This window comes from Etheostoma cragini, chromosome 2 (genome assembly GCF_013103735.1).
Source record: "Etheostoma cragini isolate CJK2018 chromosome 2, CSU_Ecrag_1.0, whole genome shotgun sequence".
NCBI classification, from domain to species: Eukaryota; Metazoa; Chordata; class Actinopteri; order Perciformes; family Percidae; genus Etheostoma; species Etheostoma cragini.
Genome location: NC_048408.1, coordinates 4,807,011 through 4,821,682, shown reverse-complemented (window position 1 = coordinate 4,821,682; position 14,672 = coordinate 4,807,011). Strand labels below are relative to the sequence as shown.

The following is a 14,672-nucleotide window of genomic DNA, read 5'->3' as shown; positions in this document are numbered from 1 at the left end:
GGGGGGACTCACCAGCTGAATGACCCCGGTTAGTGGCATCATGGTCACTGTCGCCCTGTTCGCTGTCGCCATGGCCACTGTCTTTGGAGCTGACGATGTCGGCCTCTTGGAAAGCCGAACTGTGAAAAAAAAGGAGGAGGAGGAGGGGAGAGGGAGATTGCATACAGCCGTGTCAGAGAAAAGAGGAAAAGAAGAAGAGGAAAAAAAATTTACAGAGGGGTTGGAGAGAGAGAGAAAGGAGGGACAACATTAAGAAAGAAGATGAAGAGGAGAGGAAGAGGATTCAATGAGGGGGCAGACAGAAAGAAAGAGAGAGAGAATCAGAAATCAACCCTGCATTAATGCAGTGACGGTGGCCGTCAGGAGGCTAAATTGGATGTTACACATGGCATGTAATGAAATCCAGCATTAGAGCTGTAATGGGCGCTGCTCTGTCAGTTATGGGACGGGTGCCAAATTGAAGATGAACGTTATGGATACATTGGGAAAGCGTGTAGCCTCTCAAAGCCACAATTAACGTTGCAGAATGTCGGAGACTCACACTGATGGATTTAATCTTCAATTTTATAGATGTGTCAATTGCCTCGGTGAATGGTATGTCACTAGGTTTTGCACACTGCTAATAATGTGGTGTGTGTGTGTGTGTGTGTGTGTGTGCGTGTGTGTGTGTGTGTGTGTGTGTGTGTGTGTGTTCTAGTCTAGACCACCTAAACCGAGACCAAGACTTTAAGGGTTTGAGACTTAGTCAAGACCGAGATTAGACTGGTGTAGTCAGACAGCCAGAGCTGGAGGGGGGGGGGGGGGGGGGGGGGGGGGGGGGGGGGGGCAGTAACACCCATTTTAAATAAGCTATAAATCAAGTTGTTGCAAGATTGAACACATAGGCATAAATAAGACAGTGTGCACAGGCAATTTAGCAAAATCCCTGCAGTTGTGGTATTGACGGTTCTTGATCTAAAATCCAGAGTCCTCTTCATCCGAGACCGAGATGTGAGACCGAGTTAAAATGCGGTCGATTCCGAGACAAGACCGAGACCTTCAAAAATTGGTCCGATCTGGCTACACTTGTGTGTGTGTGTGTGTGTGTGTGTGTGTGTGTGTGTGTGTGTGTGTGTGTGTGTGTGTGTGTGTGTGTGTGCATTTGACTACCTGTTGACACGTCTGGGTCTGTCCACCAGATAGCTGAGTTCTGCTCGTTGGTGTTTTGTCTAGAAAAGCCCACAGAGAAACACTTTTATTAGACACATTCCAAATAACAGAAGGAGCATTACTGGATATTAGAAGTGATCACATATTCATACATTGGTTTGTTGACATGGAACACTGAAAGAAGAAGCTAAGGGTAGTAGCCTATAAGGTGGGGTAACGACAGTGCGCGCATCCAATTGATGGGCGAGTTAGCGAGTGAGTGAGCGAGTGAGTGAACGAGTGAGTGAGCGAGTGAGCGAGTGTGTGAGCGAGTGGGGGAGTGAGCGAGTGAGTGGGGGAGAGGAGACAGGAGCAGGGGAGAGTGGGTTAGGGAGGCGATTGAATGCGTAAATGATTGAGCCGCCCGATGCTGAAACTGAACAACCTTTGTTCACGGTGCTGCCGTGCTGGCTCGTGCACGGAATACTTAACGCACAGCAAAGGCAAGGCTGTGACTAGCTGTCTGGCTCCACTCCAGCCACACCGCAATCAACAAAAAGCCCCGAACGCAGAATGCACAGACCCCAAAACCGGGCCGTGGAGCCACTCGGCTTCTACTTTCCGGTCATATTTGCCACCCAAACTTTATAACCCAATAAGAATATAGAAATCAACTATAAAAAATACATGTGGCCAAGGAGGGCCAGTTACTGAAAGTTGCATGTAACCAAAATATCTTCCACAAAACAGAGACGCTCTCTTAATGGATTTTTTCTTCAAAATGTCTGATATAATTGTGTATTCCCCTAACTGCAATTATGAAAGTAAATTATTTGATAAGAGCCACACCTTAATATGCAGGTAACTCAAATTTAAACCTGCTGATTTTGCTTAACAAAACATTGCACATCCATGCATGCACGTGAATATCTTAATACATGGGTCAGGTAAACCTGCTTGGTGAATATGTGATATCACCAAAAAAATAAAAATAAACTCTTTCAAATCTGTGGTATGACTGAAAACATGATCAGCAGTTATGCCCAAAGTCTAAATCTCTGTCACACTCGGTTGCGCGCAATCTGAAGGTTGATCAGCAGCCTGGGATCTGATAGCAATCCATTCCGAATAAAACTAAAAGGCCACATGAGACTCACCAATTGGCATGTCCAATCGCCATGCACGCCTGACAATAAATAAAGGCCACTGAGCAGAACCAGCCGAGCCAATAAAGCTTCCATCTGACTGCATGACATGTTTTGACATGAGGCAGCTGATATCTGGCTGATCTTTTCAAAATGAGGTGAAACTTAGTTTTTGTTTTTAATCACGCTTTTGTGGACTTTTAACACTGAAGTTGAGCCCCAGGGGGACAACAGCTCACCCAGGCTTCTCTTACCTCATTAGAAAGGATACTGCCGTTGGATATGATGTCCGGTTGTTGGTCACTGTAACCCGTGACTATGGCGCCGCAGGGGTTGGCGTGATCCGTGTCCGTGCTCCGGGAGGGGCTGCACGGCTTCAGGAACATCAGATCCGTCTTGGCGGACTCCGGCGTCAGACACACCTGGTAGCAGTAGGAGTTCTGGTTCTGGTGGTGGTGGGAGCCGAAGCCCCCTCCCACGCCACCCACCCCGGACTCCTCCACGGGCACCTGGCCCACGGCCCCGACCCCTGACGTCACGTTGGTGCTCTGGACCAACATGATGTCGGACTTGCTCAGCTTCTTCTGCTTGCGCCCGCGGGCCTGTCGGCTGCAGCACGCGCTACAACACAGACAGCAGTTACCGGCCATCAGGCATGTATACAGGTTGAGCTTCTTGTCCTTCTGGCAGCGCACGGCCAGCACGATCATAGCCAGCAGGAAGACGAAGGACACGGAGCCCAGAGCGATGATGAGGATCAGAGTCAGGTCCAGGGAGGTCTCCTTGGCCTTGGAGGCCGAGCCCCGGTCCCCGCTGCGGCCTTCCACCACGCTGTCAACCAACACCACGCTCACGCTCGCGGAGGAGGAGAGTGGGGGCTGCCCGTGGTCCCTCACCTCGATCAGCAGGTCGTAGTACCCCTGTGGGTCCCGCTTAGGAGAGATCCTGCGGGATGTCCTCAGCTCCCCCGTGCGCCAATCCATGCGGAACATCCCCATCTCGTTGCCCCGCAGGATGCTGTACGAGAGCCGTGCGTTCTCGCCGTCGTCCGCATCCATGGCCACGATGCGCGTCACCAGGTACCCGGGCTCTGCAGAGCGCGGCAGGTGCTCTTTGGCTGTGCCGTTCTTACCGATTGGGGCTATCACAGCGGGGGCGTTGTCGTTTTGGTCCACTATGATGACATTTACGGTGGCGTTGGAGAAGAGCTCGGCGGCGCCAGAGTCTTTAGCCTGGACCATAAAGCTAAACTCCTTCAGCTGCTCGTAATCAAAAGAGCGCAGCGCGTAAAGGTAACCTGTGTCCTGGTTTATGGACACATAGGTGTCCACAGACATGCCCTGTATGTCGCACTCCAATATGGAGTAGGTAATAAGAGCGTTGTGTCCCATGTCAGGGTCCAGAGCGCTTACAGCGTGAATGAACGCACCGGGCACGTTATTCTCAGTCACATACACATCATAAACAGCCTGCGTAAAGCGCGGAGCATTGTCGTTCTCGTCGGACACGTGCACTTTGATGGACTTGCTGGTGGCCAGCGACGGCTGGCCCTTATCTTTGGCCACCACGGTGACGGTGTAGGAGTCCGTGCTCTCTCTGTCCAGCGGGCCGTCAGTCACGATGGTGTAGTAGTTTTTAAACGAGGACTTCAGCTTGAATGGAACGTCTCCTAATATCTCGCAGCTCATGTGTCCATTATCGCCAGCGTCCCTGTCCGAGACGCTGAAAAGTGCGATCACGGTGCCCGGGGCGTCCTGCTCGCTCACGGATTCGGTCACAGTGCTGAAACCGATCTCCGGCGTATTGTCGTTCACGTCTGTGAGTTTGACCAGCACTTTGCAGTGCGCGGGAACCGCGTTAGCCCCCAGATCTTTAGCCTGGACGTAAATCTGATGCGTGTTGCTCTCCTCATAGTCCACCTCCCCCGCCACCTCTATCCTACCTGTCCGGGCATCGATGTTGAATAAGTCCTTTATCCGTGGGGCGTTGTGACTGCTGAACGAATAAACTATTTCCCCGTTTTGTCCCTCGTCAACATCCGTGGCGTTGAGCTGAATTACCAGAGTGCCCACGGGAGAGTTTTCCCGCAGGTTGACAGAGTACACGGACTGGTCAAAGGTGGGCGCGTTGTCGTTCGAGTCCAGGACTTTAACGACCAGGAGAGCCGTCCCGGTGCGCTGCGGGATGCCCCCGTCCACAGCCGTCAACACGTAGCGGTGCACCGCCTGCTGCTCCCGGTCCAGCGGCTTCTCCAGCACCAGCTCCGCGAACTTGTTCCCGTCGCTCTGCGTCTGCACGTCAAGGTAGAAGTAGTTATTATTCGTTATGGCGTATGTGCTGAGCGCGTTTGTGCCCACGTCCGGGTCGAAGGCGTTCTCCACCGGGAAACGGGTCCCGGGGATGGCGCTCTCCGATATCTCCACGGATATGTCGGTCTCGGGAAAGCTGGGGGGATTGTCGTTGATATCCATCACTTCTATCTCCACGCGAAAGAGCTCCAGCGGGTTCTCCAAAAACACCTCCAGGTGCAGTAGGCACGGGGTGCTTTGCTTGCATATTTCTTCCCGGTCGATTTTCTCCTTCACCACGAGCGCGCCGTTCTCTAAGTTCACCTCCAGATACGGTGTCCGTGAACTCGGCACCGTCTGGAAGCGGCGAGCGGAAAGTTTAGTAATGTCCAGCCCCAAATCCTCTGCGATATTCCCAACCACGGAGCCAGGTTCCTGTTCCTCTGGCACGGAGTAGTGGAGCTGAGAGACAGCTCCATCCAGGATGGAGAGCAGGAAAATCAACCAAATCATCTCCTCTCCCTCTCACAAAAGTGCACTTCAAGACGGGGGCTGCGGAGGGGAGGGGAAGAAAAAATAAGTATTATTCCCTTTCCTTACAAGAAATGAGCATTTCCCATTTCCTCTGTCCGTAAAAAGGCAGTGAAATAAACAGCAACAAGGCTGCCCGATTGTGAAATTCCTCTCCTCTGCCTCGGGTCAGTGGAACATTGTGTCGTTTCAGCTGCGAGAAGCACAGCCATTTGATCCGAGCTTCTCTGTTTTTTAATCAATTCTGCACCGGTCTGTCAGTTTTGGCGTCAGCGCAAAACATTGCAGGCTGGAGCCAGGACGCATAGCCAACACTCCCTGTGCACAGAACAGACAGCCCCTTTCTTCACACAAAGTCACAAAACACCAGGGAATTCCACACGAGTAGGAACAAAAATAAGAAAACAAAAAGTCCTTTTTACGCACCGGCGGAATCTTCAACAAATGCAACTTCTACAAAATCATAAAAACAGGACTGGCGAATAAAAGGACTTTCTCCCTCTGTGAGAGGATGTAATCACTGCGCCTAAGCGCTCAAAGCGGATGATGCTTTCAGCTCGGCTTCTGTTAGGCGAGTGCGAGCGGCGGGGTTGGTTTTTGCGCACAGCTCCTTTCCCACCAGCCAATGATATTCTCATACAGCGGGTGAAATGGCACCTGATTGGGGCTCCGCGACGCCAGCCAGAGCGCACATCGGGCCCTCATATCAAAACCAGTTAAGTGCCGCTGCGATGCTCTCTCTTCTCTTCTCCTCTTCTCCCCTCTCTCCTCCAGGCCCAGCCTCACTTGTAGCAGGGAAATTGAACGTTTTACACATCCAGTGAATTAAGAAAGTCGAGTAATAGTTGATGACAGTTGGCATAGGCTGGGCTCTGTGTAGATAAGATTGCAGCTGTCACGGGAGTGCTGGCATTTCTGACAAGTTTTAATTGGGAGAAAACTGCCTCTTATTCATTAAAATGATTTAATCATCATATCATATCATCATTTTTTTTTTTTTTACTTTTCTTTCTCCCAAATGGTGTGACAAATGGCTCTCACTTAGCTAAATAAAGAATCACGGCCCTTTTTAAGGTTGCCATTTTAACAGTTTGGTATTAAATCTCCGCTCTGATATCAAAGCATGAGTCAGAATGTTGCAAGGATGCCCACAGCCAAAGACCACCGTGCAAAGAGCCTGCGCAAGTAAAGACAGCTAGTGACGCAATAGCCCCACCGTGCCATGGCCATCCTCTCTCTCTCTCTCTCTCTCTCTCTCTCTCTCTCTCTCTCTCTCTCTCTCTCTCTCTCTCTCTCTCTCTGGACACATAGTCCCAATAGGGTGAAGCATTTAAAATCAAGTAAAATCTCCCGTGTTGTTTGGGAGTGAGCATCAGTATGATCCAAGCTTCCATCAGAGCAGGATCACACATGACTTACTTTAATTCGGTGTACTGAAGCGTCCTCCTTCCAGTCCTACCGTGTTGCTAATAGCCTGGAGTCTATTAGTTCCCCTATCTTCCCACTCTTATCATTAACCCCCCTCTCATGCTGGCCTTAACTGTAGTGCAGTTGCATCATGCGCTAATTTAATTCATAAAGCATAAATTAAATATGCAAATGGCACTAGTTGTAAGGGGAGACACAGATAGTTGGGGGTCCAACTCCTCGCACTTCCATTTGGGAGGATGACGACAAAAAGATGAAAAAGAGTGTAATTGGAGCTAATTAGCACATGTATCTAATTCCAGATGTAATAGACTGAGCGCAACAGTGTGCGGCCATAATGCAAAGCGACGTGGGCATTGTGCAGTGGATTAAACGGCGAACTACTCGCGATTCTGCATCTCGTCATACAAGTCAGGAGAAACAAAAGAGGAGACGTTAGATGCATTTGCGGCCATGTCTGAGCCGGAACTGTGTGACTGAATCGAGCTGACACTGAAGTCGGATCTCAGAGCAGAGCGCACAGCACCCCCCCACCTCCGCCCTTCAATTCCCCCCCTTCTCTCTCTCTTTCTCTCTCTTTCTCTCTCTCTCTCTCTCTCTCTCTCTCTCTCTCTCTCTCTCTCTCTGTCAGGGTGTTACAGAGACCAACGTCGCCCCCTCGCGTCTGCCCGCATTCTCACTTTTTCCCCCTCAAATGGAGAACTAGAGGGACTACTGGTTATACTGGTACTCAGACTGGTTGCCACTCACCAGGGCATGAGCTTATTCCCTAGGTAGACATAGCTAAAAAACACAACATATGTAATAGATGAACTATATTTTGGTATTTGTTTTGCTACTTTTTGTCCATCTAGGCACACTTGCTTCTGAATACATCTTCCACCGCTGTCCTAAGACATGCATGACCTGTTGGAAGAGAAACAATCTTTTTTTAACAGCAGAAATAAAATGCATTTATATGATTATTATAATTTTTAAAATATCGCTTTTATTAAGGTTACGTAAGTTGTAGGTCATATGCATTTGTTTTAGATATGTGTTCATATATTCTGTTAAATACTTTTTAATTCATAAATCTTTATTATTTTATTTCTGTGATGATGTTGTTTTTTCTACAATAGTGGGAGAAATATTGAGATTGTTTAGATCCTGTAAACATAGCAATACCACAATGCAACAATATTTCACTAAAACTACAAGTCCTGGAAGATAAATGTGCTTAAAGTATGGGAAGTTAAAGTATACTGTGTAGAAAAATGGCCCCAGTATGCGTTATATTAATATAACGGTATTAGTAAGTAATTAATGGAGTGTTAATACTGACACTTTAATGTGCAATTTCTATTTCCCTGTTGTAGTTGGTTGAGCTCGAGCTAACTGTAACTTCATTATATACCTGTGTTACTATGTTGGGTAGTTTAATAATGTGCTGGTTATGTCTTTTGTATAGAACATGCGCAATTGGACTCTCTGTATCTTTCAGAAAAGGTAGTATCCTATAGTGTAAAGTACAATTTATTAATACATTAGGGTAGAGTTATAAAGTTGTGTTGCTGATGACGACAAAATTAAGTGGTTGTTTAGATTTAATGTGAATAAGTTGGTGAACTTTGTCTCTAAAGCACGTGAAAAAAACAAGATCGAAGGCTTATTTGTTTTACATGGAATGCAATTAATGTTGTCTGGTCCCTCGTTATAAATAATGGTGTTCTGTAAGCCTGTTTGACATGTTGTATTTGGGAAAAAGTTGGATTATTCATTATAATCATGTGATCATCATATAATCATATCTTTTATTTTCTTTTTTACTTTTATTTCCCCCACTGTTGTGACAAATGGCTTTCACTTAGCTAAATAAAGAACCACAACCCTTTATAAGGTTGCCCTTGACACACTAATTTTAACAGTTTGGTATTAAATCTCCGCTCTGATATCAAAGCACGAGTCAGAATGTTGCAAGGATGCCCACAGCCAAAGACCACCTTGCTAAGAGCCTGCGCAAGTAAAGATAGCTAGTGACGTAATAGCCCCACCGTGCCATGGCCATCCACCCCCCTCTCTCCTTACACATAGGCACGATAGGGGAAGCATTTAAAATCAACTAATGTATCCCATGTTTTTTAGGAGTGACTTACATAAACAATTTACTTAAAGGGGGCGCTGTGCAGCTGCGGCCATTTATTTGCTGTTTCCTCTCTTTTTGCTTTCAGGTATCTCTATAGAGACCCCCCTGCAGGTTTCTCTATGGAGCCGCCCTACAGGTTTCTCCATAGGGCCCCCTATACTGGCTTCTCTATAGAGCTACCCCTACAAGTTTCTCTATAGGGCCCCCACTACAGGCTTCTCTATAGAGCTCCCCATAGAGGTTTCTCTTTTGGGCCCCCCATACAGTTATCTCTATGGAGCCCCGCTACAAGTTTCTCTATAGGGCCCCCACTACAGGTTTCTCTGTAGAGCTCCCTTCACAGGTTTCTGTATAGCCCCCCCCCACATGTTTCTCTATAGAGCTCCCTCTACAGGTTTCCCTATAGGGACCCCCTCACCTACAGGTTTCTCTATTGGGCCCCCTCCACAAGTTTCTCTAAAGACACCCTCTTGACTTTATTGATTCCAGAATCAGCCTTAAAGCTATAGAGTGTAGTTTATGTCTCTCCCATGAGGAATTATAATAATAAAAAGTAATAACAACACCGTTGGCATCCACATGATATAAGCCTTCCGTGATCGCGGACCAGTCCCCACCCTTCATCCACACAGTTGCTCTACGCAATGAGGACGTGTAGGTTTAAAAAAGCATGATGGAAACTTCAGAAGTGGTCATTATCTTCAACCGAGCTTCTGCGCGGCAAATTCACAGGACGTCACAATCTTCTGAACATAGTCATACTGAGAAATACAGAGGGTTGTGTGGAGCTGAGAGTCTTAATTAACTTTCTATCAACTCATTTGGCAATGGCTTCAACGTAACAGACGTTCATTAATATCAAAAAGTTACACACTAAAGCAGAGGTCTTCAATGTTTTATAGGCCAAGGACCCCTTAACTAAAAGAGAGGCTGAGCAGGGACCCCCTACAACATATATTGTATAAAATGAAGTTGCATATTAAAGTGGGCCTTCAATAAGGTGTAGGGCGGCCTTAAAACTTTATTCACACTTTTTTTGTTTTTGCATGGAATACACAGCTATTAAAATGGCCTAATGTCTGCTGGCATGATTTACTAAATCATGTTTTAATGTTAAAACCTACCTGTGGCAGAGTGAATCCTCGGGATGACATAGCCCCCCTCAGTTCGATACAATTCCCAAATTATTAGATAAAATACAGGTGAGATAGCGTTGGTGTTCCCGATAGAAGCTGTTTAACTTTGGTCTGTGCACAACCTCTGACACTAATTGCATGCTAATTAGTGTCAGTGGTTAGACTGTGGCAAACAATTAAGCCTCCACACTGTGAAAGGTATTAGCTAAAGCATTTGTGCTTGCTACTCCTAAACTGTAGTTGTACTTGTTTTGGGGAAATCCATTTTTTGCGCAGTGTACTTGTAGTGTTGAAAAGGCCCTGCACTGTTCTAAATCGGCGGCATGCTCAGCTTGATCTTGGGTGGAGCTGTGCTGGGAATTATGTCACCAAGCTCTTTGTGCAAACAGCCTTTTCCCCCCCAGCAGACATGTTGAGTAGTAATAGCAGAAGCACCAGTGTTGCTAATAACATTAACAATGTCTCTGTGACAGTGTGACAGGGATCCCGCGCTGTGAAATATGAAAGAGGTAAATGGAATTCATAGTTAATTCTATTACCTACACCTGTGCTTTTCCTACTGTGACATGTCAAAATGGCTTCTTTTGAAGAAAAAAAAGCCTATAATAATAATAAAGGTGTCATATTTCCTAGGTAGAGTGAAGGACAAGTCAATCAACAGCAGTCTGTACACAGTCCTGAGAGGACATCTAATCAACAGAAATATGTGGCAACATCTGTGGGTGTATCATGGCTGTGCAGAGCGTTTTAAGACTTCCAGATTCTCTCAGTTATGTTAAAAAGTATGTAAAAAAAAAAAAGTTTGTTAACTTTCCTGTTATCCCCCCTTTAAAAAAATGTCCATATCTGAAATATGGGTTTCTTTTTAATTTAATTACCACACAAAATGGATTGGATTCCATAAAATGTTCTTTGCAAATTCTTCGCTGGATGTAGCTTCATATTTAACAGACAGATATCAGATAAAGCAGTTAAAGGTATTTCCCCAAAAAGATGTTTCAAGTGTTCATGTATTTTTTTGTTTATAAAGCAGGTCAAGGTGCTACATATAACCTGTAAAAGTATCATAGTCTTAAGAGAAATGCACACAGTCCATATTCATAAACAGTGTCTTTAAACAAGCCATCAGTACTTCTGTACCGTAGTTATGTCACAACTATACTATCCATCAGCGGAAAGTGCAGCTACAGTGCCGTACAGTCAATTCCTGGCTGCATTGACGGTGCAGAGTCTCCAAGAACGAAGATGCGGAGGACTCAGAAACAAGGACCAATCAGAGCAGACTTGGCTTTTTCAGACAGGGGTGAATACAGATATATGTATGGACAGACAGTATGGCAAAAAGAATGTGTTTTTTGAACATTAAAGCATGTGAACATGCTCTAGTAGACGTCCAAAATACTAGCATGAACCTGAAAATGAGCATAATATGGGGCTTTTAAACGACCTTACAACTTCCCATGTTGTACAAAAATGAAATTAGCACAAGACATGCAGTACATATTTCACACAAAGAGTTTGGTTTGCTGCCTTTGGCTCCACTTCATTCCTGGTTTTGTTCTTATGAGCAAGAGCAACATCAGTGGTCATTCACCTTTAACTGTTGCTGCATTTATAATTTAGTAGCTCCCAAAAGACAAATGGGACATAATCTTTGACAAATGATGTCATAACCGGCCTTGATGTGAGGGGCTAACAGACTAAGGCTGGTCTGTAGGTAAAAGCTCAGAAGGCTATTAAAATTTTATAATATGAACAAAAAGGCAATTAAGATATCATTAAGAGGGTTAGCACCCAAAGGATATACCTCAAGCCAATTACTGTGCCCTTCCAATAGGCCTGCACCTAGCTGCTACTTACAAACTGCACTTTGGAGACCACAATTGAACTGAGTTGTGGCCCAACAACAAACTAGCAAATGGGAGATAAAGACCCTCTCAATATGTTGACAAGTATCCTTTGGTGTTTGAATTTAAGCACACAACCACTGCTCAGGAAAATTAGTCCAAGCCTGGTTTAAGTATACTCTTGGTGATCAGTACAGAAAGAAAACAACCTTGTTAATTTCTGTGATGTTAGCTCATTGGCTCACTGAAGCCCCAGGGTCGTAAATGCTGGGAACAAAATTAGTCAATAAGCAAACAATGTAAATGTGGACACCAGAGTCAGTCCCTCTTATTGTGGCAATAATCAAAGTTGAGAAGAAAACAGATCAATACATAGCAAATGCAATTTAATATCTGTCCCATTCCTGCTTGATTCAGCCATCTCAATGGGCTGTAAAGACAAATGTGCAAACAGTGGGGATGCAGTTGTGCAATAAAAGCACATTGCATTCACCCATTAACCCCAAATGAGTGGTATTAGCCTCATCTGAACCATGTGGGCTCCTGTTATTGCTTTAGCTTCGCAAGTACAACGGGATGTGAGGCGGTCAAGAGACCATGTACAAAATGGATGGCTGTGCCCTCAGCCCAAAGTGACTGTGTATGTGATCAGTGTCTGTCCCAGACAGCTGAAGGGTGACTCCCTGCCCTGATGGCCATTACTCAGTCTGATGGATGGAGGGATAGTGGAGGGAGTGGTGGGGAGAAACAGCAAGGGGTGGTAGGAAGGAAGGACGGAGAGATTGGGATCAAAAAAGGAAGTGGGCAGTAGATTATGGCAGGAGGAGCGAGAGAGCGTGAGGAATCGCCTGCATGGATGGAGGAGCAGGGGCCTCGGGAGGTTAAGGTGTTAAAGTGAGATGAGGGGAGGTGGTGAAAAAGAAGTGTGGAGAGATGGCGATCTGGGATCTGGGCTTGACAGTTGTGAATAGCCCTGATAAGGAGTGGAAGATGAAGAAGGGGGGAAGAGAAGAAGATGAAGCTGATGCTACTTTAGGTAATTGGTTTATTATCACAGGGAGAATCCATCCCCATTTCTGTAAATACATCAGTAACTGTCAGTGAAATCATTTTCAACTCTTTTATCTTGGCATGATGCAAAAAACATTTAAAAAAACAGTGCAGTATCATAGCTGGTGTCATTTAAAGCTTTTGATTTACCATATATAAATATACTAGATTTAATTTCATTATAAACAAATGAAGAATACAAAACTTATGCTATATAAGCAAGCAAATACAGATAGCATGCACAATTAAACAAGACCAAGCAGTAAGTTATGATTTTTTAGAGCAATTCAGTCACAAAAGGAAATAAAACAATAATAATGACTTTAGTTGTATGGCACCTTTCATACAGGAAATGCACCAGAAAGCAATTTCCAACAAGGCAATGGCATTACCTAGAATGAACATGAATAGGTAATAGAATGCAGGGATAGAATGCCATATTAATGGAAAATTTAAAAAAAACTTAAGAATAGTAAAAACAGGATGACAATAGATTATATAGAATGTATGACATAAGATGAAAAGTAAAACCCACTGACAGCTAATTTAAAAAATAAAAGTTAAAATCAGTCGCCATATTTAGTGCATTAGTGGTGATTTGAATTTTTAAGAGGAAACCTCAGGAAGTATTTTGCCCCCAGTGTACTCATTAGGCACCAATGTCTCTGCGGTTATAAATAAACACAACAGTACCTATTTTTCAATTCTTTCCCTATTGTTTTCTGGATTGCAACAAAACATACATTTTCTTTGGTAAAGACCATACAAACCCTACTCAGATAATGGCGCTTGAGATTGAGCTAGCAATATCACAATGACTCAAATGCGAGGGTAGCATCTTTACGACATATTCAAACCAGCTGAGATTATTCCTGTCCTTTTATGGTGAAAGTCGTAACACAGTGATGATTTATTCCTGCCACTTGGGGGCAGTATAATGGGCTGTAAACTCCACATTACATATAACCTAAACTAAAAACAAAATGAGCTGTAAGATGCTAAAAGTGCTCTCTAGAGCTGTGGAGAACCACAGAGTTGGGTGATAATTTCTCCGCGAGTTCATCACTACAAGCAATTTCATTCCCATTAAAGACAGTTATTTAATCCATTGTTAATTTAGAAGTATTGATAAGTTCCGCTTTAAATGTGCTCTGGGATAGAGTGATTTATTTGTGATGCACTGAGTGTAAAATGCTTCATTTTACATAAAAACAGAGCAGCTGCTTTCTAACAAAGAAGGAATAAAGCACCAACATAGGTGAGAGTTATATTAAAGATGATGATGATGATGATGACAACGACAAGTAATTAGCATCTGACAACATGAATAAACGGACATAAAACCTCACATGCTACATACTTTAACCGATGATGACAACAGAAAAGATATAGGAGGAAAGTAATGCATTCAACAAAAAATATGCAATTCCATTGTCATTAATATTATATAACTCTGTGCGAATTAGAATACCCACACGATCCCCCTATGGCATACCCTACACACATCCCATAGACTGTTGAAGCCACAGTGCATGAGACATCCTGAGAAAAAACCCTTTTTTTCCGGCCATATGCGGTTAATACCGTCACTCTAAAAACAGCTCAATAAGCAATCTGTATCTGTCTCAGCTTGGCCCTTGGCTCTGATGTGCTCCGCTCGGGGTCTGTTTGGTTATGCAGTGATTGCCTCCTTCCCTGCCCTCCTCACTCGCTGCCTCCGAGCCTCGCATCTTTGGCGTACACAAAACTGCATCTCCGAGTCTCCCCAGACAGTAGACCAATCTGTGTGCTCATATTCATCTTAGCTGGAACTGATCTGTTTAATGCACTGGCCTTTCCCCGGAGGTTAGGTGAGGCCCCCATCATCATATTCCTCCCACTCTCTCTCTCTCTCTCTCTGTCTCTCTCTCTTTCTCTGCAAATACAAATATATTGGTCGATATTAGTCTAGGTATACTGTACACGCGGCCTTTAAAGGGCCTCATGCCTGCTGC

At 45.0% G+C, this 14,672-nt stretch overlaps 1 protein-coding gene and 1 long non-coding RNA gene across 7 annotated transcripts in view; one reads left to right on the top strand and one right to left on the bottom strand.

The window, feature by feature from the left end:
• pcdh10a (protocadherin 10a) overlaps positions 1-5,686 on the bottom strand; it is a 23,116-nt gene extending 17,430 nt beyond the window's left edge. For 2 of the 6 annotated variants that reach the window (XM_034860361.1, XM_034860347.1), the window contains exons 1-3: positions 2,528-5,685; positions 1,150-1,208; positions 10-119 (exon numbers count right to left, since the gene is read on the bottom strand). In XM_034860361.1, coding sequence (XP_034716252.1) covers positions 10-119; positions 1,150-1,208; positions 2,528-5,074 — 2,716 coding nt within the window. In that variant the 5' untranslated portion in view covers positions 5,075-5,685. Of the gene's footprint in view, positions 1-9; positions 120-1,149; positions 1,209-2,527 lie in introns of all 6 variants that reach the window. The other 4 variants (XM_034860370.1, XM_034860355.1, XM_034860377.1 and 1 more) reach the window with 3 other exon arrangements.
• The window catches only part of LOC117936915, a 672,281-nt gene that overhangs the window by 460,352 nt on the left and 197,257 nt on the right, over positions 1-14,672 (top strand). The gene's annotated exons all lie outside the window — the stretch shown is intronic.